General features: G+C 44.5%; 1 protein-coding gene across 3 annotated transcripts in view; it reads right to left on the bottom strand.

Moving 5' to 3' along the window:
* Window positions 1-7,304: 7,304 nt before the first annotated feature.
* LOC132820875 (SAM domain-containing protein SAMSN-1-like) overlaps window positions 7,305-25,095 on the bottom strand; it is a 111,349-nt gene continuing 93,558 nt past the window's right edge. For 2 of the 3 annotated variants that reach the window (XM_060833234.1, XM_060833236.1), the window contains exons 5-8: window positions 16,294-16,448; window positions 15,109-15,315; window positions 13,423-13,567; window positions 7,305-10,263 (exon numbers count right to left, since the gene is read on the bottom strand). In XM_060833234.1, coding sequence (XP_060689217.1) covers window positions 10,064-10,263; window positions 13,423-13,567; window positions 15,109-15,315; window positions 16,294-16,448 — 707 coding nt within the window. In that variant the 3' untranslated portion in view covers window positions 7,305-10,063. The remainder of the gene's footprint in view (window positions 10,264-13,422; window positions 13,568-15,108; window positions 15,316-16,293; window positions 16,449-25,095) is intronic. The other variant, XM_060833235.1, reaches the window with a different exon arrangement.

Genomic DNA, 25,095 nt, shown 5'->3' with positions numbered 1-25,095 from the left:
GGGCCCATAATCTTGCCATTACAAGATTGAGGCGGCACGGTGGCACAGTGGTTAGCACTGTTGCCTCACAGCGCCAGAGACCTGGGTTCAATTCCCGACTCAGGCGACTGACTGTGTGGAGTTTGCACGTTCTCCCCGTGTCTGCGTGGGTTTCCTCCGGGTGCTCCGGTTTCCTCCCACCGTCCAAAGATGTGCGGGTCAGGTGAATTGGCCATGCTAAATTGCCCGTAGTGTTAGGTAAGGGGTATGGGTGGGTTGCGCTTCGGCGGGTCAGTGTGGACTTGTTGGGCCGAAGGGCCTGTTTCCACACTGTAAATCTAATCTACAAGTGCACATCTCAATACTTTTTCAATGTCATGACAGTGTCATTCCGCTCCTTCCACATTTACAGGCAGTGAGGTTGAGATTCTCACCACCCTCTGAGTGAAAATATATTTCCTCATGTCTCCTCTCAAACCCCTGCCCCTGAGCTTAAATCAATGCACCCAGGCATGGATCTCTCCAAAAAGTGGAAACCTTCCTTCCTGTCGACCCCGTCTATGCCCCTCATAGTTTTATCAATCACAATCATGTTCCCCCCTCAGTTTCCCCTGCAAAATAACCCCAGTCTGTCCAGTCCCTCTTCATCACCGAAACTCTCCAGCCCAGGCAACATCCAGTGACAGCGAAGGAACAGCGATATATTTCCGAGTCAGGATGGTGAGTGGCCAATCCACCTAATCTGCACATCCCGGGACACTATTGCCAATTTAGCATGACCAATCCCCCCCAACCCGCACATCTTTGGATTATGGGAGCAAACCGGAGCACCCAGAGGAAACCTACACAGACACAGGGAGACTGTGTAAGCTGTGTAGACAGTCACCTGAGGCTGGAATCACATCCTTGGCACTGTGAGGCAGCAGTGCTAAATACTGACCCACTGTGCCCCCCCAGCTGAGGGTTGATTGTAGATAGTACATACTGCTGCTCGTGAGCATCAGTGGAGGACTGAGTGAATGTTTGTGAATGTGGTGCCAATCAAGTGGGCTGCTTTGACCTGGATGGTGTCAAGCTTCTTGAGTCTTGTTGGAGTGGCCCCCATCCAGGCAAGTGGGGAGTATTCCATCACACTCCTGACTTGTGCCTTATGGATGCTGGACAGACTTTGAGGACTGGCACCAGTGAGCCCACACTGGTCAGCCTCCTGTCCTATGCTCCCCCTCAACAAGAGCTCATTCAACGCTCTGCTGCCAAATCCCACCAACCCCGTTCACCCAAGAGGTGGTAGAGCTTCAACTTTAACTTGTGTGTGGGTGCAATTGCCTCCGCACCCTGCCCCACCCACCCCCAGCTCTGTCACCTCTTCCACCTCGACAACTGCTGTGAGGTCTGCAACCATTCAGTTCCACCCACCGTGACCTTGCCTTCCGTTTCCTCTGTGCAGGACTCTGTGACCACCTCCAGAAGCTCTTGCTCTCTTTTGCAAACCCTACCTCTCTTTAAGGTTTCCACTTGCCTCTGCTTATATGTCCTTAGCTGGCTCAGTGTCAAATCCTAATTGATCATTTCAGGATGATTGACTCCACTGTAAGCACTATGTACATGCTGAGTGTTGTTGTAACTGGGAGAAAGAGAGAAAATTGCTTTTATGGAGGAGAGTGGAGTCACACACTCCAGTGAGGGCTATGCCTTAACAACAAAAGGTATCAAACACTAAAACACAGAATACAAAATACTGCAGATGTTGGAAATATATTTTTGTTCATTCACTGGATATGGGTGTCACTGTTTGGGTCAGTACATATTGTCCATGTTGACTGCCCCATGACAACATTGCAGTCCTTGTGGTAGTTACACATTGTTTACACTCAATGGTTGCATTACTGTTTGTTGGGCAAGGGTTTGCACCCTATGTGGGCATCTTGTACCCTTGAGAGGACCTCAATTAACCCTACTCGCCTCCCCCCCATTCACCAACCATTCACCAACCTGGCTTTTCCACTCCCGATTTTTCCTATCGGTCTCACTCGATCATCTATGCCCCATCTTCCCTCACTCTCCTGACTCCAGTGAGATACCGGACATATCTTTGTCCTGAATCCATGGTCCCTCATCTTCAGGGACCGGCCTGCAGTCCCACCAATGGCCATCCACTGCCACTGGCTCATAGACACTTACAGCCCAGAGACGTCCACTGAGACCGCACTAGTCATCGAATCTTGCAGAGTACAATGGGCAGCTGCTTTAGGGATACCCTGAGGTTGTGAAAGGCAGAATATGCAGGAATGTGGTCAAGCTGAGGTCAGGAGCTGAGTGATCCTGGAGGAACCAGCGGGGAGCATATCATTGTTGTGTGTGTCACTAGATGACCATGTTGACAACAGCATCCACCACTTTGTTGATCGAGAGCAGACTGATGGGGCTATGATCTGCTGGATTGAATTTTTCTTATGTGTACCAGGGCATTTTTCCACCTTGTTGAGTAGATATAGGAATATAGGAGCAGGACAAGGCCATTCAGCCCATTGAGCCTGTTCCATAGTTCTATGAGATCAAGGCTGATCTTTGGCCTAATTCCATATCCTTTGATCCCTATCCCGCTATACCTTTGCTTAACTAAAAAAAAAATCTAATTAAAATGAACAAATGATTTGGTATCCAGTGCCAATTGTGGAAGAGAGTTCCAAACCTCTTCCACCCTGGATAGGATGCGTTTTGTTGCGGACTCGGTGGGCAGGATGGCCTGTAGAAATGCTTCCTAACAGCTCTCCTGAATGGTCTGGGCCTAATTGTGGCTCAGTGGTTAGCACTGCTGCCTCACTGTGTCAGGGACCTGCCTTGGGTGACTGCGTGGAGTTTGCACATTCTCACCATGTCTGTGCCGGACCCCTCCAGGTACACTGGTTTCCTCCCACAATCCGAAGATGTGCAGGTCAGGTGGATTGGCCATGCTAAATTGCCCATAGTGTTAGGTGCATTAGTCAGGGGTAAATGTAGGGGAATGAGTCTGGGTGGGTTACTCTTCAGAGGGTTGGTGTGGACTATTGGGCCAAATAGCCTGTTTCCACACTGTAGTGATTCTAATCTAATTCTCAGACAATACCATTCAGTTCTAGAATCCCCAACCCGTTTATCTTTATTTATCCTGTCTTTTCCTGTTAATATTGTCCAATCACCCCTTCACCTTCTAACTTCAGCAGAAAACAGGCCCAATTTGTGTAATCTCTCCTCATAACTTAACTCCTGAAGTCCAGGTTTCATTCTTGTAATCCTTTACTGTAATCCCTCCAAGACCAATATGTCCCTCCTAAGGTATGGTGCTCATGGCTGCTCACAGTACTCCAACTGGGATCTAAACTAGAGTCTTACCAGATCACATCTCATTAGACAGAGACGACTGGTGGTGGTTTAGCCTGAGGGCCACTGTGTCTCAGGTGAGGGGAGAGGTTGAGAAGGAAAGTCATTCATGGCAACATCACCCGGTGCTGTTGGTGATATTTTGTGCTGCAAACCAGCTGCTGAAGGTTGGTGCTTTTCCCCTTGGTAGACTCGACTATTATTGTAAAATATTTTGTTTTGTCTTGAATGTAAGCCATCATTCTCTGACCTCACCCAGCAGCCTGATAGAAAGAGGAAACCACTAACACCTTGCAAAGTAGAATGTTTACCCAGTCATATCACAAAAGAATTTTCTTTCTGAAAATAAAACAAGGTTTGAAAGTCTTCAAAAGGAGATTTTTGCAAAGTTAAAAATTTCAGTGGGACCAGAACTACGGCTGTAAGGTGGGTCAGTGCTCAACAAAGCTGCCTCACACCCCCAGGGGCCACGGTTTAAGTCCATCCTTGTGCGACTGTCTGTGTGGAGTTTGCACATTCTCCTGCATGCCTGGGCGGGGTTTTACCCGAGGATATACAGGTTAGGTGGGTTGGCCTTGCCAAGTTACCAACGGTGTCCGGAGATGGGCTGGCGAGGTGGATTAGCCATGGGGAATCTAGAGTTATAGGGGTAGGGTAGGGGTGGGTCTAAATGGGATGCTCTTCATTGTGGACTCAATGGGCTGAATGACTTGCCTGCACACTGTAGGGATTCTATGATTCAAAAGGGAAGTAATGTATTGTGAGTATTATGAACTGCACAGAGGATAACGAGAGACTTCAAGAGGACTGAGACAGGCTGGTGATAGAGACAAATGAACATTGGCAGATGAAATCGAATGCAGAAAAATGTATTGGTAGGAGCAAAGAAGTGAGTCAAGAGTGTAGTGCTGGAAAAGCACAGCAGGTCAGGCATAAGTCCGAAATGTCAATTCTCGTGTTCCTCAGGTGCTGTCTGACCTGCTGTGCTTTTCTAGCACTACACTCTCAACTCTGATCTGCAGTCCTCACTTTCTCCTAGAAGGGAGGGAGGCAGCATAAAGTAAAGAATACAGTTCTAGGGAAAATGAAGGAATTGTGGGAACTTGTGCTCAAATCAACGAAGGTGAGAGGGTAGGCCAAGGTTCCAGGACTTTATAAGGAAAATGATAGAGGACAAACAGGAAGGAAGTTTCACCAAATCTTTCAATAGACCAGGATGCACCCTGATGCGGGTATTATATCCAGCTCTGGGTACTCCACTTTCGAAAGAGAAAGAGCAGAGGATATTCAGAATGACTGGCCCTAGGCGTGGGGGGCTTCATGATAAATCAGAGAAGTTAGGACTGGTTTCCATGGAAATGAGAAGGTTCAAGAGGAATTTGACAAATGGATTCAAAATCGTGGGGGATCTGTACAAGAGCAGATGGAGAGAGGCGGTGCCCATTGGTGTAGGTTGAAATTGAGAGCAAGGGCACCAATTTAAGACATTTGACGAAAGAAGCAGTAGCCGAATGTGGAGAATCTGGGTTACACAGTGATTGATTAGAATTAAGAATACACTGCTTCAAAGGCTGGCAGAAACAGATTCAATAATGGATTTTAATAAAAGAACTGAATCTTTATCTGAACAGGAAAAACAAACTGCTGGGAGAAGGCAGGAGAACAGGGCAATGTTGCTCTTTCATTGCTCATGTGGAGAGCTGGCATGGTGGGCACATTAGCCTCCTTCTGTGCTGTGAGCATTCTACGACTCTATGTCTATTATTTTACCAAGTGAGCTGTTGCTATCTCAAGTGAATTTATCTGTAGGTGATAGAGGCAGGTTCGGGAATAAGGTAAAGAACATTTTTCAGGGCCACGGGGAAGAGGTGGTCTGATTGGATAGCATCTCCAGGGAGCTGGTATTAGCATGATGGGTTCAATGGCCTACCTTGCGCTGTCCAATACTGGGATACTCTGGCTGTGCTTTGTATCATGCCTACCCTCTGAAAATACCCTCCATTCTAAGCATGAGGGAAGCAAATGCCTCCTAGAAAAGGGGCAGAGTGGTAGGGGAGATGGAGGCAGGGCTTGTGGCTAAAGGCATGGCAGGCAAGAGCAAACCTCAGGACACTTTTGAAGGGGATGGAGGGAGGTGATAAAGCAGGCAGGTTTGACAGGTGCCACACAAGGGGCTGAAGGAATCACCTCTGTTCCTGCTGATAGCAGACTCGTTGTGCTAAGTGGCCGACCTCTGGTCCTGTGGTCTATGGCCTTTATGTGCATTCATTGACCAATGTCAGACAGATAATGACCCTCTGCTCTGGCAACTCGCCACAACGCAGGCATTCTGCAACTTACCACAGGTGAATGCACTAAAACTGACAAAAGTCTCAGTCCAGTCTGAGGGAGAGTGATCTGGGGAATTTGTCTCCAGCCCATCTAATTTTGAGTTTCCTTGAAGTGCTTGGTTTTTATAACAGTTGGTGCTACACCTATCGGCAAAGAGGTCTCTTGGACCAGTTTCTAACTCCCAGATGGGTTGGAGAGAAATTCTCCAGATCACTCACCCTCATACTGGACCGCGCATTCACCTGTGGTAAGTTGCAGAAAGCCTGCTTTGTGGCGAATTGTCAGAGCATAGGGTCATTATCTGTCTGACATTGGTCAATGAATGCACATAAAGGGCGTAGACCACAGGACCTGAAGTTTTTAATATTTGTTCATGAGATGTGGGTACTACTGGTTGGCCCAATAGTTATTACCCATTCCTAATCGCTCCTTGAACAGACTGGCCTGCTGGCTCATTTTGGAGAGTTGTTAACAGTCAGTCACGCCGCTTTGTGTCTGGAGTCACGAATAGGCCAGACCAGGTAACATCAGCAGATTTCCTTCACTAAAGGACGACGGGTTTTTATGACAATCGACAACGGTCACTTGGTAACCATTAGACTTACTTAGACTCCAGATTTTCTTGTTCTTGAAGTCCAAGTCTCACCAGCTGCTATGGGGAGATTCAAGCCCATGTCCCCAGATTATTCAGAGTGCTGGCTCAGTGACATTACCAGTACATCACCGTCTCTCCAGTTCAGAGGAGGGTCACCAGATTGGTTCTGGAGATGAGGAGAGATTGAGCAGGGTAAAGGGGTGACTTGGTTGAAATATAAGATCCAGAAAAGTTTGAAAAGGTTGGAAGTGAAAGGTCCTCTGGGAGAATCCAGAGCTGGGAGCACTCTTAAAAAATTTCAGACAGCAATGAGGCAACAGTTTTTCTTACACAAAGGATGCAGAGTCTTTGGGATTTTCATCCTGGGAAGATGGTGGAAGCAAAAACTTTGAAAGTTGTAAAGGCAGAGGTAGATAGATTCTTGATTTCCTAGGGTGGTAAAGACTATCGTGGGTATGCAGGAATGTCAAATTGAGGTTAAAGATCAGCCAGGACGTCCCTAAATGGTAGGACAGACTCACAGGGCTGAATGACCTCCTTTTGCTTTACTTTATGTACGTGTGGGTGTTTGCGCGTCACTAAAAGGATCGACTAACTGGATGTCTTTCTGTCTTGAAGAAATTGGTTCACCTACTATGATTCTTTCAAATTATGGAAGGTCTTGTTCAAGAGGCCCCAGAGACAATGCTGATGTTTACAGAAATGAAATGACTGCATGCTTCAGTCAGAACCAGGGCACGGAAAGAGACATGAGGTACACATGAGCTATGATTCAATCAAAGGTTGTAAGACTTTCAAAGTGCCGAATAGCCTGTAATCGTTATGTTCCTGAGAGATAAACCAACCATTCCCTTTGAACAAGGATAAACGTTATTGTGAGTGGTTCTCCAATTGGAAATCAAATTTAACATAGTCAAAAAGACACATTAGTTTCTCAGAACAAGATGACTGTTTTTACAATAGTTTTATTAGTCAAATATGCAAAAGTAACATCCTACAAATGTTTTAAACATCATATAACTTATTCACTGAGCCACATGTAAAGAACATGAAATAATTTCCAGCAAACGAATTAAAGATCTGAAGTACGGAGCACAACAACATGAGGGAACAATTAATGCAGGGATGTCATAAAGAAAGGACTTTCAGAGAACAATCATGTCAAAGCTAATTGGATAAAATACAAAATTCTAATAAATATTTGCGAATAAAATAAGCTTAAGACATGGTCTGATGCAAAACATGCAAGTGATCATCATGGAAACTGTGTGGCAACGGAAGGAGGGAGCAAAGAGGGGTTTTCCGACACAGTTATAAGTCATTTATCTAACTGAGCGAGCTACCCCAAAATGCTTTCATTTGCATTTATCATTAAAAAGTAGAGAACAGCAGTGGTCACATGTTTTTTTAATTATGTATTTAAGTGACCATTTCTGCATTGTAATGCCAATATGTTTGTGTGGGTTTACATGTATGTTCATGTGTTTGTAGGTGTCTGTATGTGTGTACATTTATGTGCATATGCCAAAAGTCCCTGTGCCTTCACAAATGTGCAAAAGAGATTTGAAGAGATCATGTACACCACAAAATGGACTGTGCATTCTGAAAAATATGAGAATGATATTTAATGTTACCTCATGACATTTCATGTGACTTTCACTATAAGATTCCATGTGAATATATGTAACCAGTAAGAGGGCAATCAAACCTGAACAAACCTCTCCTTTTCCACTTCCACTCACAATCTTCTCTACTTTAACCCTCACGCTATCCTTTCTCTCACCAGATACTTGGCTAATTCTCTTTTGAATGCATTCACATTCTTTGCAAGGTAAATTTTTCCCGACTTTCCACTGATAATTTGTCAGTAACCTTGGTGAAGTCTTCTAAGAATGTAACTGATCTGGGCTGGTGACCTTATTTTCATCGCTGACAAACATAGTCTTTGGAGTAACCTATTTCTTGTCTCATGGTGCTTCAATCAAATAGAAAAGGTTTAACAAAATGGTTTCCCCTCAAAACCGCAAGTACCATTGATGACATAGTCCCGGTGTTCAAAAGGGACATCCATTCCCACAGCTTTTACTGATTGGTCCCTGTTAATTGGCTTTTTTTTCTCACAGAATCACAGAATGTAGAAGGAGGCCATTTGGCCCATCATGTCTGGGTATGTCCTGCCCTGGCTGGGGAAAAGAAAAAAATCGGATAGAGAGCCAACAATTTGGGAAATTGAGAAGCTGGAGCTGCCGAGATTTTCTGCCCAATCTTACTGGGGCCTGGTGTAAAGAACCAAAATGGGTGACAATATCTGACTCCCCTTGGCTTTCATCCCTGTAGAGCTCAAACTCACCAAGTGCATACCCACTGGCTGGACCACTTCTGTCACCAGATCAACTGGTTTTCCCAAATTGCCGCTTATCGAGACGCTTCCATTCTGGTGACCTTGCAGTGGATCATGGCCTCATCCGTTCTAGTGGAGGGGTGATCCCAGGAGATCACAGAATAAAACAGAACAGAAGGAAGCCAATTGGCCCATCCAGGCTACACTGATTCTTTGACAGAGCCAAACAACTAGTCCCACTTTCTTCCCATGCTCCTGCAAATTGTTCTTCCTTATGTACCCATCCCAGTCTCTCTTGAAGCACCAATAAACAAAATGAAACAAGGTCAAATGCAATGCTATTAAAAAAAAACACAGGGGTTGGTTTATCCTTGCCCTGTGGATTAAGCTAGAGTAGTCAGCAGGAGCCAGGAAATTTAGAGGGAGCAATCATTGGGACAGTTTCCTGACTTGATCCCCCCTCCTCATGATTTTCACAGAGGAGTCTTCAGTAAAGTGATTCAACAGTGGTGAAACGCCAGAAGAGAGTAATGATTGAGCCAATCAGTGACACAGTTAAATGGGACTGAGATTTCCTGGTGCCTTTATAGGTTCCCCACTTTGTCTATGGTTCATGAGGACAGTGGAAGGGCTGGACGCTTTGGCTGGACAGTCAGAGTATTCATAGAATCATAGGATCCCTGCAGTGTGGAAACAGGCCATTCAGCCCAACAAGTCCACACCGACCCTCCAAAGAATAACCCACCCAGACCCACTCGCCTATCCTCTTACTATACATTCACCCCTGACTAATGCACCTAACCTATACATCCTTGAACACTATGGGCAATTTAGCATGGCCAATTCAGCTAACCTGCACGTCTTTGGACTGTGGGAGAAAATTGGAGGACCCAGAGAAAACTCACGCAGACACTGGGAGAATGTGCAATATCCACACAGACAGTCGCCCGAGATTGGAATCGAACCTGGGTTTGACAGTGGTCATGCTGAAGGACCAAACCATTAATCTTCGAAGCATTCCTCCTTCAAATCCACACTGTTCACTTGCAGATGGCTCCAATCGATAGTGCTGGCGAGAATAATTGGTTGCTGGACCCACCATCAGTATTGTGCCTCTATTTTCTATTTGGACATCAGACATGGAGGCAAACTATTAATTAACTGCTCCCACTAAATTCAGCCACAACCAGTTCAGTGGAACCCTGGGATAGAGCTTCCCAGAGTTTCTGAAACAATTCAGCTCATCGAGTTAAGATAATTTGCCAATCGCCATAGTTTTTATCTGGGAGAGCATGGGGTGAATCCTAAACTGTGCTCTTCACTTTCGCTTGTAAACTCAGGTCAAATAAAGGGAATTCTGCTCAATATTAATGCACCTAGAAAGAAAACACTCTCCAGTATCCATTGACTCCCACTGTCTGACTCAAAACTGTACAATGTGCTTCGTCCCTCTGTGATCAGTCAGCAAGGGAAGCCCCTTCAACCATTTCGGGCAAACTCTCCAGATCCAAGTCTTCTTTCCCATTGTCTGAGATTTCAGAGGTAGCATAACATCCGGAATCTCGGGGACATTCCTTCAAGTGTGCTTGATCGAGTTTGAGGTCAGAGGGCTGGTTCTCAGTTACAACATCACTTTCCTCTTCCTGTTCACTCAAGACTGAAAAACAAGAAGGGCAAACGTATCATTCCGTTTATCTGCCATGGTCAGTTCACCATTAAATAAAAACCATTAGATAATTGAGAAGCCATGAAACAGCTGGTTGGAAGTTTCACATCCCGTATGCTTGTTCTTTGTGAAATCTTAGATGGAGATCAACATATGAAGCTGGTGTTAAAAGCTCTTGTGGTGTAGTGGCAATGTACCCACCTCTGGAAGCCCTGAGTTCAAGAAGCACCAGCTCCAGAATGCATCATGACATGTCTGATGAGGTTGTTTGAAAAATATCTGTGAAGTTGCTGTTATAATGACTGAGGTTCCTTGCTCTGACCACTCTGCCTGACCTTCCCACTACGTTCCTCAAACCCACCTCGTCATCCTCTGCCTATATCATTTTAGATTTAAATAAGGCAATCTAAACAGTGTCTGTTGACATTCAGTTGTGTAACACTGAATCGCCCACTATCAAAATCCTGGGGATTACTGTTAACCAGAAACTCAACTGGGCTCACCACATAAATACAAGAGCAGGTCAGAGGTTAGGAATCCTGCAGCCACTAACTCACCTCCTAACTCTCCGAAACTTGTTCACCATCTGGAAGGCACAAGTCAGGAGTGTGATGGAATACGCCCCACTTGCCTGGATGGGTGCAGCTCCAACAACACTCAAGAAGCTTGATACCATCCAGGACAAAGCAGCCCACTTGATTGGCACTACATCCATTAACATTTACTCCCTCTACCACTGCTGCTACTGAGCAGCAGTGTATTCTATCTACAAAATGCACCACAGAAATTCACCAAAGATTTTCAGACAGCACTCCTAAACCCACGACTGCTTCCATCTAGAAGGACAAGTGCAGCAGAAACTCCACCACCTACAAGTTCCCCTCCAAGCCGCTCACCATCCTGACTCGAAAATATATTGCCGTTCATTCAGTGTGTCAAAATCCTGGAATTCCCTCCCTTAGGGCATTGTGGGTCAACCTACAGCAGGTGGACTGTAGCTGTTCAAGAAGGCAGCTCACCATGCCCTTCTCAAGGGGCAGCTAGGGAGGGGTAATAAATACTGGCCAGGTCACATGAATGTGTTGAAAGAAAAAAAATCAAGCTCATTTAGTAGCTGTAGCAGGGATAGAAATCTAACAGAATTGATTCAAATATGGAGTTCCAGGAAAGTTGTACAAGCACTAGGGAGGCAACAACATGTTCAATGACTTTGGAGAGGAAAGGGAGGATGAAAACATGGAAATTTGGAGAATAAGAGCAGGAGTAGTCCACTCAGCCCTTCAAACCTACACCATCATTCAACAGGACCATGGCTAATGATCCATCTCAGTCCTCTTTCTCCCCATGTCCTCTGAGTGCTTTAATCCTAAAATCTATTCCCAATTTATTCTTGAAAGCATCCAACATTTTGGCCTTGATTGTTTACTTTGGCGAAGAATTCCAATCACTATCTGGATGAAGAAAGCAGGAACAGGGGACTGAGTTGGATGATCAGCCATGATCATATGGAATGGGGGAGCTAGCTCGAAGGGCCGAATGGTCTACTCCTGCTTCTTTTTCTGTTTCTATGGCTGTTCTTCCACTTTAGTATCATTTTCCCATTTTTGTTCCATACCCTTTGAGACTTTCAGCACTGACAGTAACTCCTTCTTGAAAACATTTTTCTCCAATGTTTCTATGGGTGTGGCCGAAGCATTGTCAGGAATTTTGCCCCATGGGCTAGTGTAAGTAAGAGAAGGGCAAATGATGATCAGGTGGCTTCTATCTTAGTCACATTCAGTCTGGGAAATTCTCACACTTCATGTTGGTGAAGCCAAAGGAGAGATGATTCAGGAGTTTTAAGGTTTTATGAGATGTTGGTGAGGCCTCTACTGCGTCCCAGTTCTAGGAAGGATATCATTAAACTGGAGAGGATTCAGAAGGAATTTACCTGGATGTTGCTGAGAATGGAGGGTCTGAGTTGTAAGGAGAGGCTGGGACGTTTCTCACTGGAGTGTAGGAGGTTGAGTGGTGACCTTATAGAGGTTTATAAAATCATGAGGGGCATAGATAAGGTGAGTGGTAGGTGTCTTTTCCCTAGGATGGGGGTTTCAAAACTAAGAGGCACAGTTTTGGGTGAGAGGAGGAAGATTTATAAAAGACATGAGTGGTGTATCTTTTACACAGAGAGTGGAATGAACTTTCAGAGGAAGTGGTGGATGTGGGCGCAGTTACAACATTCAATAAACATTTGGATAAGAACATGAATAAGAAGTGTTTGGAAGGATATAGGTCAAGGGCAGGCAGACGGGACTAGTTTAATTTGGGATTATGGTCAGCACGGACTGGTTGGAGCGAAGTGTCTGTTTCCATGCTGAATGACTCTCTGAATCAATGGCATGGTTTGGAACGGAGTAGACACTGGTGTTCAACTTTGTATCCCAGCATGATTCTGGGAGACTGAGCAGATGACCTTATTGATTGGCAGATCAATCTTAAGGGACCAAATGACCTACACCTTCTCTTATTTCTTATGTTTTTCACATTAATCACCCAGCTGTGGGTTAAAACCTTCACTCCAAAACTGCCTCCCCCTTCCACACCTTTCTCCACTTTGTATATTTGCTCACTATGAATATCCTTCACATTTAGCATGGGAGAAAAGGCCAGAAGAGAAACTGCAAAATACTAACATGTTGAGACAAAAGAAATGTTGAGACAGTAGACTTGGCAAACAACCTGGGATATTTTTGTGATATAAATCATCTGAGATGGAGTGATGATCAAACTGCTGCAGGAGAATTAGGAACTTAATCACCTTCATGTACAGAGACTGATGAGATTAGATTAGATTATTTACAGTGTGGAAACAAGCCCTTCAGCCCAACAAGTCCACACCGACCCACCAAATCACAACCCACCCAGACCCATTCCCCTACATTTACCCCATTCACCTAACCAATTTAGCATGGTCAATTCACCTAACCTGCACATTTTTTGGACTGTGGGAGGAAACCCACGCAGACACGGGGAGAATGCGCAAATTCCACACAGTCAGTTGCCTGAGGTGGGAAATGAACCCGGGTCTCTGGCGCTGTGAGGCACCACTGTGCCACCGTGCCGCCCACTATGAGGTCATAACATGAAGCAAGAGTGTAATATCATCCTTACCATCGTACTCCTGTTGAGCGGCAGTCAGAAGCATCGCCCTCTTTTCTGCATCTGTGATGTTCAGTTCAATCAGGTGACTCTCCTTGAGATCCTTGAAGTCATCCAGACTCTGGTAGCCATTGAGAAGGAATGTGGAATAGAGATCCTACACAGACCAAAGAATATGCAAGCCAGAACCGTTACATTTGGAACAGGGCAAGGAAGCCAGCAGTGTCTGTCATGTGAAGCTTCTTCAAACCTAGTTCTTTGACCATTGCTTCAATGAGAGGGATTCAATGGTTCAGTGGAACTATCACTGGAATTATTTATCCAGCTATTTATGTAATGGTTTGGGAAACTGAATTCGAATCCTACTATGACCTCCATTTGAACTGAATGGAGGGAAACAAATCTGGAATTCAGGGTCTAATGGTAACTATGAATCCATAATCAATTGTCAGAACCCACCTGGTTCATTTACGACCTTCAGGGTAGGAAGCTGACCATCCTAACCTGGTCTGGCCCATGGGTGACTCCAGACCAACAGCAATATGGTTGTTTTTTTTCTTTCTAACTGCAGTAGTGCTTATATTTTTCCCCAGCATCCATGTTGTATGTGTGGAGGTGCGAGACACAGTGAGAGACAACAGGTGGACGAATCTTTATTCATTTTCCCACCACCAGGAAGAAAGGAAACACCCAAGTGGCCAGTGACAAGCAGTGCCCTTCTCAGAGGGCAATGCTGCATGAGCAATATGGTTGACTCTCAACTGCCCATCTGGGGTGATAAGTGGCTTTGACAGTGATGCCTATATCCCATAGATAGGGAAACAAAGGTAATAATGGGGACAGTGATGAAAGTAACATCGACAATGTCAATGCCTTGGTTTTGGGGTTGGAGAAAGGTTATGGGAGAATGTGGTTAGGCCCTAAAACTACTGAACACGAGATTGAGTCTTGATGGCCGAAGGGTCCCTAAGCAGAAGATGAGATGCTGTTCTTACAGCTTGTGCTGAGCATCACTGGAGGTTTATATAAAACTAGGAACAGCATAGACAGGAGGGTTCAAAGACCAGGGGCATAGGTTGAATATTAGGGGCAGAAGATCTAGAGAAGATGTGAGGAAAACCTTTTTCTCCCAGAGGGTGATGGGAATCTGGAACTCACTACCTTGTAAGGGTGAGAGGGGCAGAAACCCTCATAACATCAAAGAAATACTTAGATGTGCACTTGGGATGTCAAGACATATAGTAACATCCTATAAATGCACCGTTGGAAAAAGGCAGGTTCAGAAAAATAGATTCTGGGAGAAACAAACACCAAGAGAAAACTCCTGTCTGTGTGGGTTTCTTCCAGGTGCTCCACAGTTTCCTCCCACAGTCCAACTATGTGTAGTTTAGATGGTTTGGCTATGCTAAATTGCCCATTGTGACTGGGGATGTGCACGTGAAGATGGTTAACCATGGGAAATACAGAGTCATGAGGATAGTGTGGGGGTCTGGGTGGGATGCTCTTCAGACAGACAGTTCAGACTCGATGGGGCTGAATGGCCCCTTTCTGCAATGTAGTGATTCGATTCTATGATCAAGACCCATAATTGAAGAATGGGAAAGATATCATGGAGACTTTGTGTGTCCAACCAGGAGCCAAGGTAATGAAGAGAGAGGGAATGAGGAAGAAACAAGGAAGGCAGCAGGCCATACGAACCTCCAGGTGGAATCTTTCCAGCAGCTCCTGTAAGGAATCAGGAACTGGCTGTCTGCTCCTCCTCTCCGTCTTTAGTTTCTTGGGCACAGCTTCTTCATTGGGCAGGATATCCACATAAATGAACTTGAAGTTTCCCACTTTGCCATTCAACATTCCTGTCCAAGTGCCCATGGTTGGCTTGTTAATTATATCAATAATGTTGCCTTTCTGAAATAAAAACAAGATTGGCATTACTTAACCTTTGCCCTTTGAACTGGAATGAACCAGAGATGAGGAGAAGGGTTGACTTTAACTCAAGGGGCATAATGGGTACTGGGTGGTTAACACTCACAATATTACTATATTTGAACAGTTAACTAGTAATAGTTAATCTATTATTCTAAATTTTCTAACAGAGTTAAGTTATTCCAATTTCTTCTATCTTTTGTTGTCTTTTAACTATAACGTACGAATAAAGTGCGTTTCGCTGCCAGACAGGTAGTTTGACCAATTGAATTGCGTCTGGAATGCAACACCTTACACTTACCTTAAAAATAAGAAAAAGTTAGGCTCTAGACTATCCTCTTGATATATTTTGAGGGGTTTGGTATGTTTTATAACAATTGTTCATAATTGTTAACCTGTAGTTAGCCTATTTATTTGTAACGAATAGTAATCCTTGTTCAATACTGCAAGTTGGTTGATGATTCTTGTCAATCCAAGCTTAAAGGAATGGTAAATTGGAGAATTCTGCTACTTTATAAAATTTTCAACTTTTACGTTAACCCCAGCAATGGACAGGCTTGATTTCTAATGTGCTCCTCTAGTGAGGAGTAACAATGCTACATATAAATATGCACATTAGCGGAAAACATAGACCATTTGACTTCTTGTGCCTGTTCTGTCTTTGAAAAATAATGATTCAATAAGATTGTGGCTAATCCGTTTATGATTCACATTCTGCATTCCCATCTAACCTGAATGACCTTTGATTCCCTGGCCTAATAAGGAACTGTCAAACTGTGCCATAAAAATATGCAATGACCCTGCCTTCTGAAACAGAGACTTCCAAAACCACATCAGCCTCTGGGAGAAAATTATCATGCAGTATCCTGGATCGCATTCCTGAGTGGGATTTGAACCTACAACCTTCTGACTGGGGCAAGTCTCAGATGCCCCAAACCAAATAAGTCAGTGCATTCTTACCGTCAGCTTGAGGGAGTCAGTGTCATAGGGACTCGGGGTGAAGTCAGTGTGCACCTTTGCTCGTCCACAGAATGGGCCTGTGTAGGGAACCTCCTCATCCAACCTGAAGCTGTCCCGGTTACTTGCTGCGTCTGAGCCACTTGCAATGCCGCCTGCTTAAGAAATAAGGAAGCATCAGGACTGCTCACATCAGATCGGTCCACAAGTCCTCCCAAACCCTACCTCCTCCAACATTCTCTTCAGCAGCACTCTCAGATGAAGGGCTTTTGCCCGAAACGTCGATTTCGCTGCTCCTTGGATGCTGCCTGAACTGCTGTGCTCTTCCAGCACCACTGATCCAGAATCTGGTTTCCAGCATCTGCAGTCATTGTTTTTACCTCTCCAATATATGTGCCTCTCAGCTCCCTCATTCTCTTTTCTCTTACTCCCCTTTCAGTCACTGAATCATAGAGTCACACAGCACAGAAAAGACCCTTCAGCCCATCACAGTTTCCTTCTTTCATGTACATCCTCCTTTTGTCAGCGATTACGTAAGTGGTTGTTTCGCAACTTTGTAGATTGCACCAGAACCTCCCGTGGTAAATTTGGAATATAATTGAAATAAACTAAATTAAAGGAAGAATTTGCCCCTTATGTAGCATCCTTTGCACCCCCAGGAGAGCCAAAAGTGCTTTGCAGCCTATGAAGTGCCCAGAAGAAAGAGGGGCCATTTACCCCCTCAAGCCTGCTCCACCAGTTAATAAAACCATGGCCACATAGGGATATCTTGGAATAGTACATACTTCAAAGGAGAGGGCATGTTGGAGAGTTTTGGGATGCAGAGGGAGATTGGAGTACTGAGACAAGCTAACTGAAGGTGTGGTCAGGCCAGCAATGGTGAGACCAAAAAACAATTTTAGAGCTTGAACATCTTCTTCCATGTCTTTTATCACCCCACACCCCAGCCCTGTCATCACATAATTCCCATTAGCTGCTTTTCCTTCTCCCTGGCTTACCACCATCCATCCTTTTGTCTGACAAACCGTCTTTCTTTCTCTCTCTCTCTTTGAAGTTTGTTTCTGCCCACCACTTACTCCTTTACCTTCCCCTACTCCACTGTCTCCAGTATATATACCACCTTTACCTAGCTATTATCAGTTCTGAAGAGGGGTCAGTGAACTTACAGATGACACCAAAATTGGAGGTGTAGTTGACAGCAATGGGTACAATGGGACCTTGATCAGATGGGCAGGTGGACCAAGGAGTGACAAATGGAGATTAATTTAGATATAAGTGAGGTGCTGCATTTTGGTAAGGAAAATCAGAACAGGACTTATAAAGTTAATGTCACTGAATCATAGAGTCACACAGCACAGAAAAGACCCTTCAGCCCATCACAGTTGCTGAACAAAGGGACCTTGGAGTGCAGGTTCATGGTACGTTAAAAATTGAGTCACAGGTAGATAGGATAGTGAAGAAGGTGTTTGATACGCTTTCCTTTATTGGTCACTACATTAGTCATCTGCACACAACAAGCAAAATTAATGTCATCGACAAAATACCTTGCAAGAACTGTAACAAACACTACATTGGACAAACAGGTAGAAACCTAGCCACCAGGATGCATGAACATCAACTAGCCACAAAATGACATGACCCACTCTCACTTGTATCCTTACATACGGATGAGGAAGGACACCACTTCAACTGGGCCAACACATCCATCCTAGGACAAGCCAAACAGAGACATGCACAAGAATTCCTAGGGGCCTGGCATTCCAACCGGAACTCGATCAACAAACACATTGACTTGAATCCCATTTACCACCCTCTGAGAAAAAGAACAGGAAATGACATCACCATATGAAATTATGTCACCACAGGACATGACATCACCAACCCAAGGAAACTCAAGCATATAAATAGAAAGTGGGCTACACCACCAGTGCTCCATTTGGAGGCTCACTGAAGATGTTACCTAGTATGGTGATGAAATGTCTGAAAACGAACCTTTCAGCTCAGCGAGCAAACCTACATCCAGTACCTCAACCTGAGCTACAAATCTTCTCAAAACTCACAGACTTGAAATGGTTCAGAAAAGGTTTACAAAGATGTTGCCAGAACTAGAGGGCTTGAGCTATAGGGAGAGGCTGAATTGGCTGGGGCTATTTTCCCTGGAACATTGGTGTCTGAGGGGGTGACCTTATGGTGGTTTATAAAGTCATGAGGACATGGATAGGATGAGTAGACAAGGTCTTTTTCCTGGGGTCGGGGAGCCCAGAACTAGAGAGTATAGGTTTAGGGTGAGAGGGGAAAGATATAAAAGAGACCAAATGGGTAACGTTTTCATGCAGAGGGTGGTGCGTGTCTGGAATGAGCAGCCAGAGGAAGTGTGGAGGCTGGTACAATTACAACATTTAAAAGACATCTGGATGGGTATATGAATAGGAAAGATTTAGAGGGATATGGGCCAAATGCTGACAAATCAGACTAGATTAAATTAGGATACCTGGTCAGCATGAACGTGTTGGATCAAAAGGTCTGTTTCTGTGCTGCACATCTCTATGACTCGATGACTCAAAGCCTTAACTCTGTTTCTCTCTCCACAGATGCTGCCAGGCTCACACGGCTTCTGTTTTTGGGTTTTTTTTTTCAAAAAAGATATGGATCGAGTAAAAACCATGTGAAGAATCTCACATTGAAAGAGGGCTTTAGATTAGTTACAGTGTGGAAACAGGCCCTTCGGCCCAGCAAGTCCACACCACCCACCCATTCTCCTACATTTACCCCTTCACCTAACATTACAGGCAATTTAGCATGGCCAATTCACCTGACCTGCACATGTTTGGACTGTGGGAGGAAACCGGAGCAAACCCACGCAGACACAGGGAGAATGTGCAAACTCCACACAGTCAGTCGCCTGAGATGGGAATTGAACCCGGGTCTCTGGTGCTGTGAGGCAGCAGTGCTAACCACTGTGTCACCTGTCGGTCTATAAGGGTTTGTAAGCAGGGGTGAGAATTTAAAAATCAAGTGATTTCTGGACTGGGACCTGAGTTGAGTGAGTGGGGAAAGCAAATATTAAATTATTTATTCTTCAGGACATGGTCAGAGCAACATTTGCTTCCCATCCCTAATTACCCTTGAACGGTGTGACTTGCTGGGTCAATTTCAACGTGTGGTTAAGAATCAACCACATTGCTGCAGGCCTGAAGTCTCATGTCAGTCAGACCAGGTAAGGATAGCAGATCTCCTTCACTAAAGGACATGGGCGAAACTGATGGGCTTCAACAACAACTGACAATGGTTTCACTTAAAAACAGAAAGCGCCAGCTGTGAAGAAAGAACTAAACAGGCCAAACTCAAATTGACTCTTGTTTTGAACAATGACAACAATTTCATGGCCTGATTTTGGGTCCTGAGTTTACTAATTAAATTTAAATCCCACCAGGTGCTGTTGTGAGACTGGCCGCCATACCATTGGAGCATTACCCTGGGCTTTGTACAACCAGCCTACTAACATTACCACAATTTCACTCTCCCTCCAATTTCCAAATGTTTGTCTAGCTCTATGTGTTAAAGCTAAATGTACCCACTGTTGTACGCAATATCCCATTGTCATATTAGCTGTTCTAGACTAATGGGCTTGAAATTCCTGTTTACGAGCAGATTATATCAATTGCATTATTGTTAACCAATATGACCATGTCTGATCATCCAGCTCAATAGCCTGTTTTCACCTTACCACCATGTCATAGGAACAAACCCTTCAGTAAAACAGTCCATGCTGATCATATCCCAACGTAAAATTGTCCCACTTGCCTGCTCATGGCCTATATCCCTCCAAACTTTCCTATTCATGTACTTATCTAAATGTATTTTAAACATCGTAACTGTAACAGCATCTATCATCTATCACTTCCCCTTGAAGTTCATTCCACATATGAACCGCACTCTGTAAAAAAAAATTGCCACTCATGTCCTTTTAAACCTTTCTCCTGACACCTTAACAATATGATTTTTAGTCTTAAAATCCCCCACCCAAGGGAAAAGACACCTCCTATTCACCTTATCTAGACTCCTCATTATTTTTTAAGGTCACCTCTCAACCTCTTACACTTCAGTGAGAAAAGTCCCAGCCTTTCCAGTCTCTCCTTATAACGCAAACCCTCCATTCCCACTTTGTAAATCTCTTCTGAACCCTCCGCAGCTTAATAATATCTTGAATAATGTCCTATGATCCCTTTAGCCCCAAGTGCTACATCTCACCCCTTCTTGAAATCATACAATGCTTTGGCCCTGACTGCTTTCTGTTAAAGCAAAATGCACAGGCTCACCACTCTCTGGGTGAAGACATTTCTGTCCAGTCCAAAATGATTTATCTGTATCCTTCAGCTGTGTCCCCCGGTTCTGAGCTCCCTGTCAACGGAAACATCATTCTTGCATCTACTCTGTCTAGTCCTGATACAATTTTATAGATTTTTATGAGATTCCCCCTCATTCTTCTGAACGTCAGCAGACACAATCCTAATTGATCCAGTCTCTCTTCAAGCATCAGTTCTGCCATCCCAGGATTCCCTCTGGTAAACCTTCGCTGCACTCCCTCCATCGCCAGAACATTCTTTCTCACCTAAGGAGACCAAAACTACATACAATACTCCGGGTGTGGTCTCACCAAGGCCGTGTATAATTGCAGCAACACATCTCTGCTCCTGTACTCGAATTCTCTCACTATGAAGGACAAGGTAGCATTTGTCCTCGTCACCCCTGTCTGCTGCACCTGTAATGCTTATTCTCAGCAATTGGTATACAAGAGCACTCAGGTCATATTGCAGTTTCCCCTCTGTTTTATAGTCATGCAGATAATAATCTAACTTCCTGTTTTTGCTACCAAAGTGGATAACCTCATACTTATCCACATCATTCTGCAATTACTACTTATTTGCCCACTCCATCTTCCTGTTCAAATCATCCTCCTTACAACTCACAGTCCCACTCACTAAATGTGGAGATATCATGTTTAGTTTCCTCATCTAAATCATCAACATGTATTGTGAAGAGCTGGGGCCCTATTAAGACCCAGCTCTACCCAATAGTCACTGCTGTTTAGAAAAGATCCATTTTTCCCTGCTCTTTATTTCTTGTCTGCCAACTGTGATGATAATGCTCCTTTAACAAGAGTATGGTGTCCTTGGTTTTGTTCGAAAGGGGTTGTAAAAGGCAGAGGTGCCAACATGGCTACTGGATACTGTCTAAATCAACAATCAGGGAAAAGGGCTTTAGTTTTTTTTGAAGAGAACAGTTTTACAATGAAAGGGGAGTGGCCAGTTCTTCCAGTTCAGGGACTTTTCTAGTTTGGTTTAGTTTTAGCTGGGGACCTGGAGAAATAGCTGTAGTGAAAATAGGTTCCATGCTTCAGCAGATGATCCCTGGCTGATCCTCTCTCTCTCTCTCTCTTTCTCTCTGACATCTCTCCTGTAAGGACCTGTGCTTGATTTGACTTTTTTTGCCAAGGAGAGCATTTATGGGGATGTCACAGGAAATTGGAACAGCTCCTTTGTTAAGTTGTGGGGATCGTGTCGGTTGAGTTTTCAAATAGTTGTTATTCTGTTATGTTTTGTTTGTGTTTCATTCTGTGGTGAGTAAATACATTCTGTTTTACTTGAAGCCAAGTGGTTTGACCAGCTGCATCACTCCTGGAATACCCACCTTACACCTGCCTAAAACAACTAGAAAAACTAGGGACTTAGTATGTTTTGAGGGGGGGTCTGGCCTGGTCCATAACACAACCAGTTCTTTATCCATCACAATACACTACCCCAAAACCATGCACTTTAATTTTACACAATAATCTCTTATTTGGGACTTTGTCAAAAGCCTTCTCATTGTCCAAAGAAATCACACCCATTGGCTCCTTTTCATCAACTCTACTAGTTACATCCTTAAAGAATTCCAGTAGATTTGTCAAGCATTATTTTCCTTTCCCTGTTTGCCAGGCAGTTTCCAGGGATGGCAGGACTGAATTATGAAGAGAGATTGACTAGGTTAGGATTGTTTTCGCTGGAGTTCAGATGGATGAGGGAGGGGCGGGGAGGAATCTCATAGAGACTTATAACATTCTAACAGGACTGGAGCGGGTAGATGCAGCAAGGATGTTCCTGATGGTGGGTGTGTCCTGAACCAGGGGTCACAGTCTGAAGATTTGGGGTGGACCATTTAGGACAGAAATGAGGAGATGTTTCTTCATCCAAAGAGTGATGGGCCTGTGAGATTCATTATCGCAGGAAGTAGTTGATGCTAAAACATTGAATGTATTCAAGAAGCGGCTAGGTAAAGCACTTGGGGTGAATGGGATCAAAGGTTACGGGGAGAAAGCAGGATGAAGCTATTGAGTTGGACAATCAGCCTTGATCGTGGTGAATGATGGAGAAGACTTGAAGGGCCAAATAGCCTCCTCCTGCTCCTACCCTCTATGTTCCTGTGTTTCATAAATCCATGCTGACTCTGTCCAATCAAGCCACTAATTCCCAAATGCTCAGTTATTAATTCTTTTACTACAGCCTCCAGCACTTTTTCCACCACCAACAATAGGCTGATTGATCTATAATTCCCAATTTTCTCTCTTCCTCTTAAACATTGACGTTTAAATTAGCTACCTCCAATCTGCAGGAACCTTTCTAGAGTCTATAGAATCTTGGAAGATGACCAGCAATGCATCCACTATTTATAGGGCTACTTCCTTGGAAATATATTTATATCGGCCATTCCTTCACTGTCACTGGGTCAAAAACTTGGAATTCCCTCCTGAAGGTCTGCCTACAGCACGTGGACAGCAGTGGTTCAAGAAAGCAGCTCAGCACCACCTCTTGTTTGGATCAGTAATTGGTTTGCTGAAAGAAGACAGAGGGTGGTGGTTGATGGGAAATGTTCATCCTGGAGTCCAGTTACTAGTGGTGTATCGCAAGGGTCGGTGTTGGGTCCACTGCTGTTTGTCATTTTTATAAACGACCTGAATGAAGGAGTAGAAGGGTGGGTTAGTAAATTTGCAGACGACACTAATGTCGGTGGAGTTGTGAATAGTAATGAAGGATGTTGTAGGTTACAGAGAGACATAGATAAGCTGCAGAGCTGGGCTGAGAGGTGGCAAATGGAGTTTAATGCGGACAAGTGTGAGGTGATTCACTTTGGTTGGAGTAACCAGAATGCAAAGTACTGGGCTAATGGTAAGATTCTTGGTAGTGTAGATGAGCAGAGACATCTCGGTGTCCAGGTAGACAGATCCTTGAAAGTTGCCACTCAGGTTGACAGGGTTGTTAAGAAGGCATACAGTGTTTTAGCTTTTATTAATAGAGGGATCGAGTTCCAGAACCATGAGGTTATGCTGCGGCTGCACTTGGAGTATTGTGTACAGTTCTGGTCACCACATTATAAGAAGGATGTGGAAGTTTTGGAAAGGGTGCAGAGGAGATTTACTAGGATGTTGCCTGGTATGGAGGGGAGGTCTTACGAGGAAAGGCTGAGGGACTTGAGGCTGTTTTCGTTAGAGAGAAGAGGTTGAGAGGTAACTTAATGAAGACATACAAGATAATCAGAGGGTTAGATAGGGTGGACAAGGAGAGCCTTTTTCCTTGGATGGTGATGGCGAGCACGAGGGGGCATAGCTTTAAAATTGAGGGGTGATAGATATAGGACAGATGTCAGAGGCAGTTTCTTTACTCAGAGAGTAGTAAGAGTATGGAATGCTTTGCCTGCAACGGTAGTAGATTGGCCAACTTTTAGTACATTTAAGTCGTCACAGGACAAGCATATGGACGTACATGGAATAGTGTAGGTTAGATGAGCTTCAGATTGGTATGACAGGGCGGTGCCACATCGAGGGCCGAAGGGCCTGTACTGCGCTGTAATGTTCTATGTTCTCAAGGGGCCAACTAGGGACAGGGCAATAAATATTGGTCCAATTGGTGATGCCCACATCCCATGAATGAATTTTTAAAAACTTTGACAAGAGTTTAAGGTCTATTCAAAGGTTTTAGGCCTTGCTGCAGCAGGACCAGTAAAACTGGCGAATATGACATACTGGTCCATATCTAGGAGAGAAATTTAGACGATTGGGGCTGAATGATCACAGTTACAGTCACATCACACAAAGGTGGTGAGCTGACACAGGAGAACAAGTCAGCTTCACAGCCACATTGAGCTTCACGTGATTGGGTTCATGCAGAGTGGGACTTCGGTCCTTTTACTTAGGAGGGAATCTATCTTCTGGAGTTCTGTCAGCTGTACTAGAGCTCCGCGGTGGACATTGATGGAACTGCAGGCAGAGTCACAGAGGAGTCCCGACTGAACACAAAGACCCAGGTCATCGGAGCGTTGCTCATGGGAGGCTTGTGCTACGTTTGGAAGGGGTGGGGAGTTGTGGGGTGTGAAATTGTGTGCAGGGATATCGGTGAAAGGCAGGAACCTAGCACAAGGCAATGAAACCAATACTGGCACAGCAGGCCAAATGGGCTCCTTCCGCTCTCTGACGATCCTGCTGCTCTGTGGTAAAATTAAGAAGCACAATTCACCACAAAATGTGGCAGATATTTGGAACTCTCTTCCACAAATAGCTATTGGTGCTAGGTCATTTTAAGTCAATTGATAGATTTTTGTTCAGCAAAGGGAATAGGGAAAAGAAGAGGATATGGAGTGAGGTTATAGATCAGCCATTGATTAGATTAGATTGCCTACAGTGTGTAAACAGCCCAACAAGTCCATACCCATCCTCCGAAGATTAAACCACCCAGACCCATTTCCCTCTGACTAAAGCACCGATCACTATAG

Source organism: Hemiscyllium ocellatum, chromosome 12, assembly GCF_020745735.1.
Source record: "Hemiscyllium ocellatum isolate sHemOce1 chromosome 12, sHemOce1.pat.X.cur, whole genome shotgun sequence".
NCBI lineage: Eukaryota > Metazoa > Chordata > Chondrichthyes > Orectolobiformes > Hemiscylliidae > Hemiscyllium > Hemiscyllium ocellatum.
Note: the sequence above shows the minus strand (reverse complement) of the source record. Positions and strands in the feature narration are given on the sequence as shown.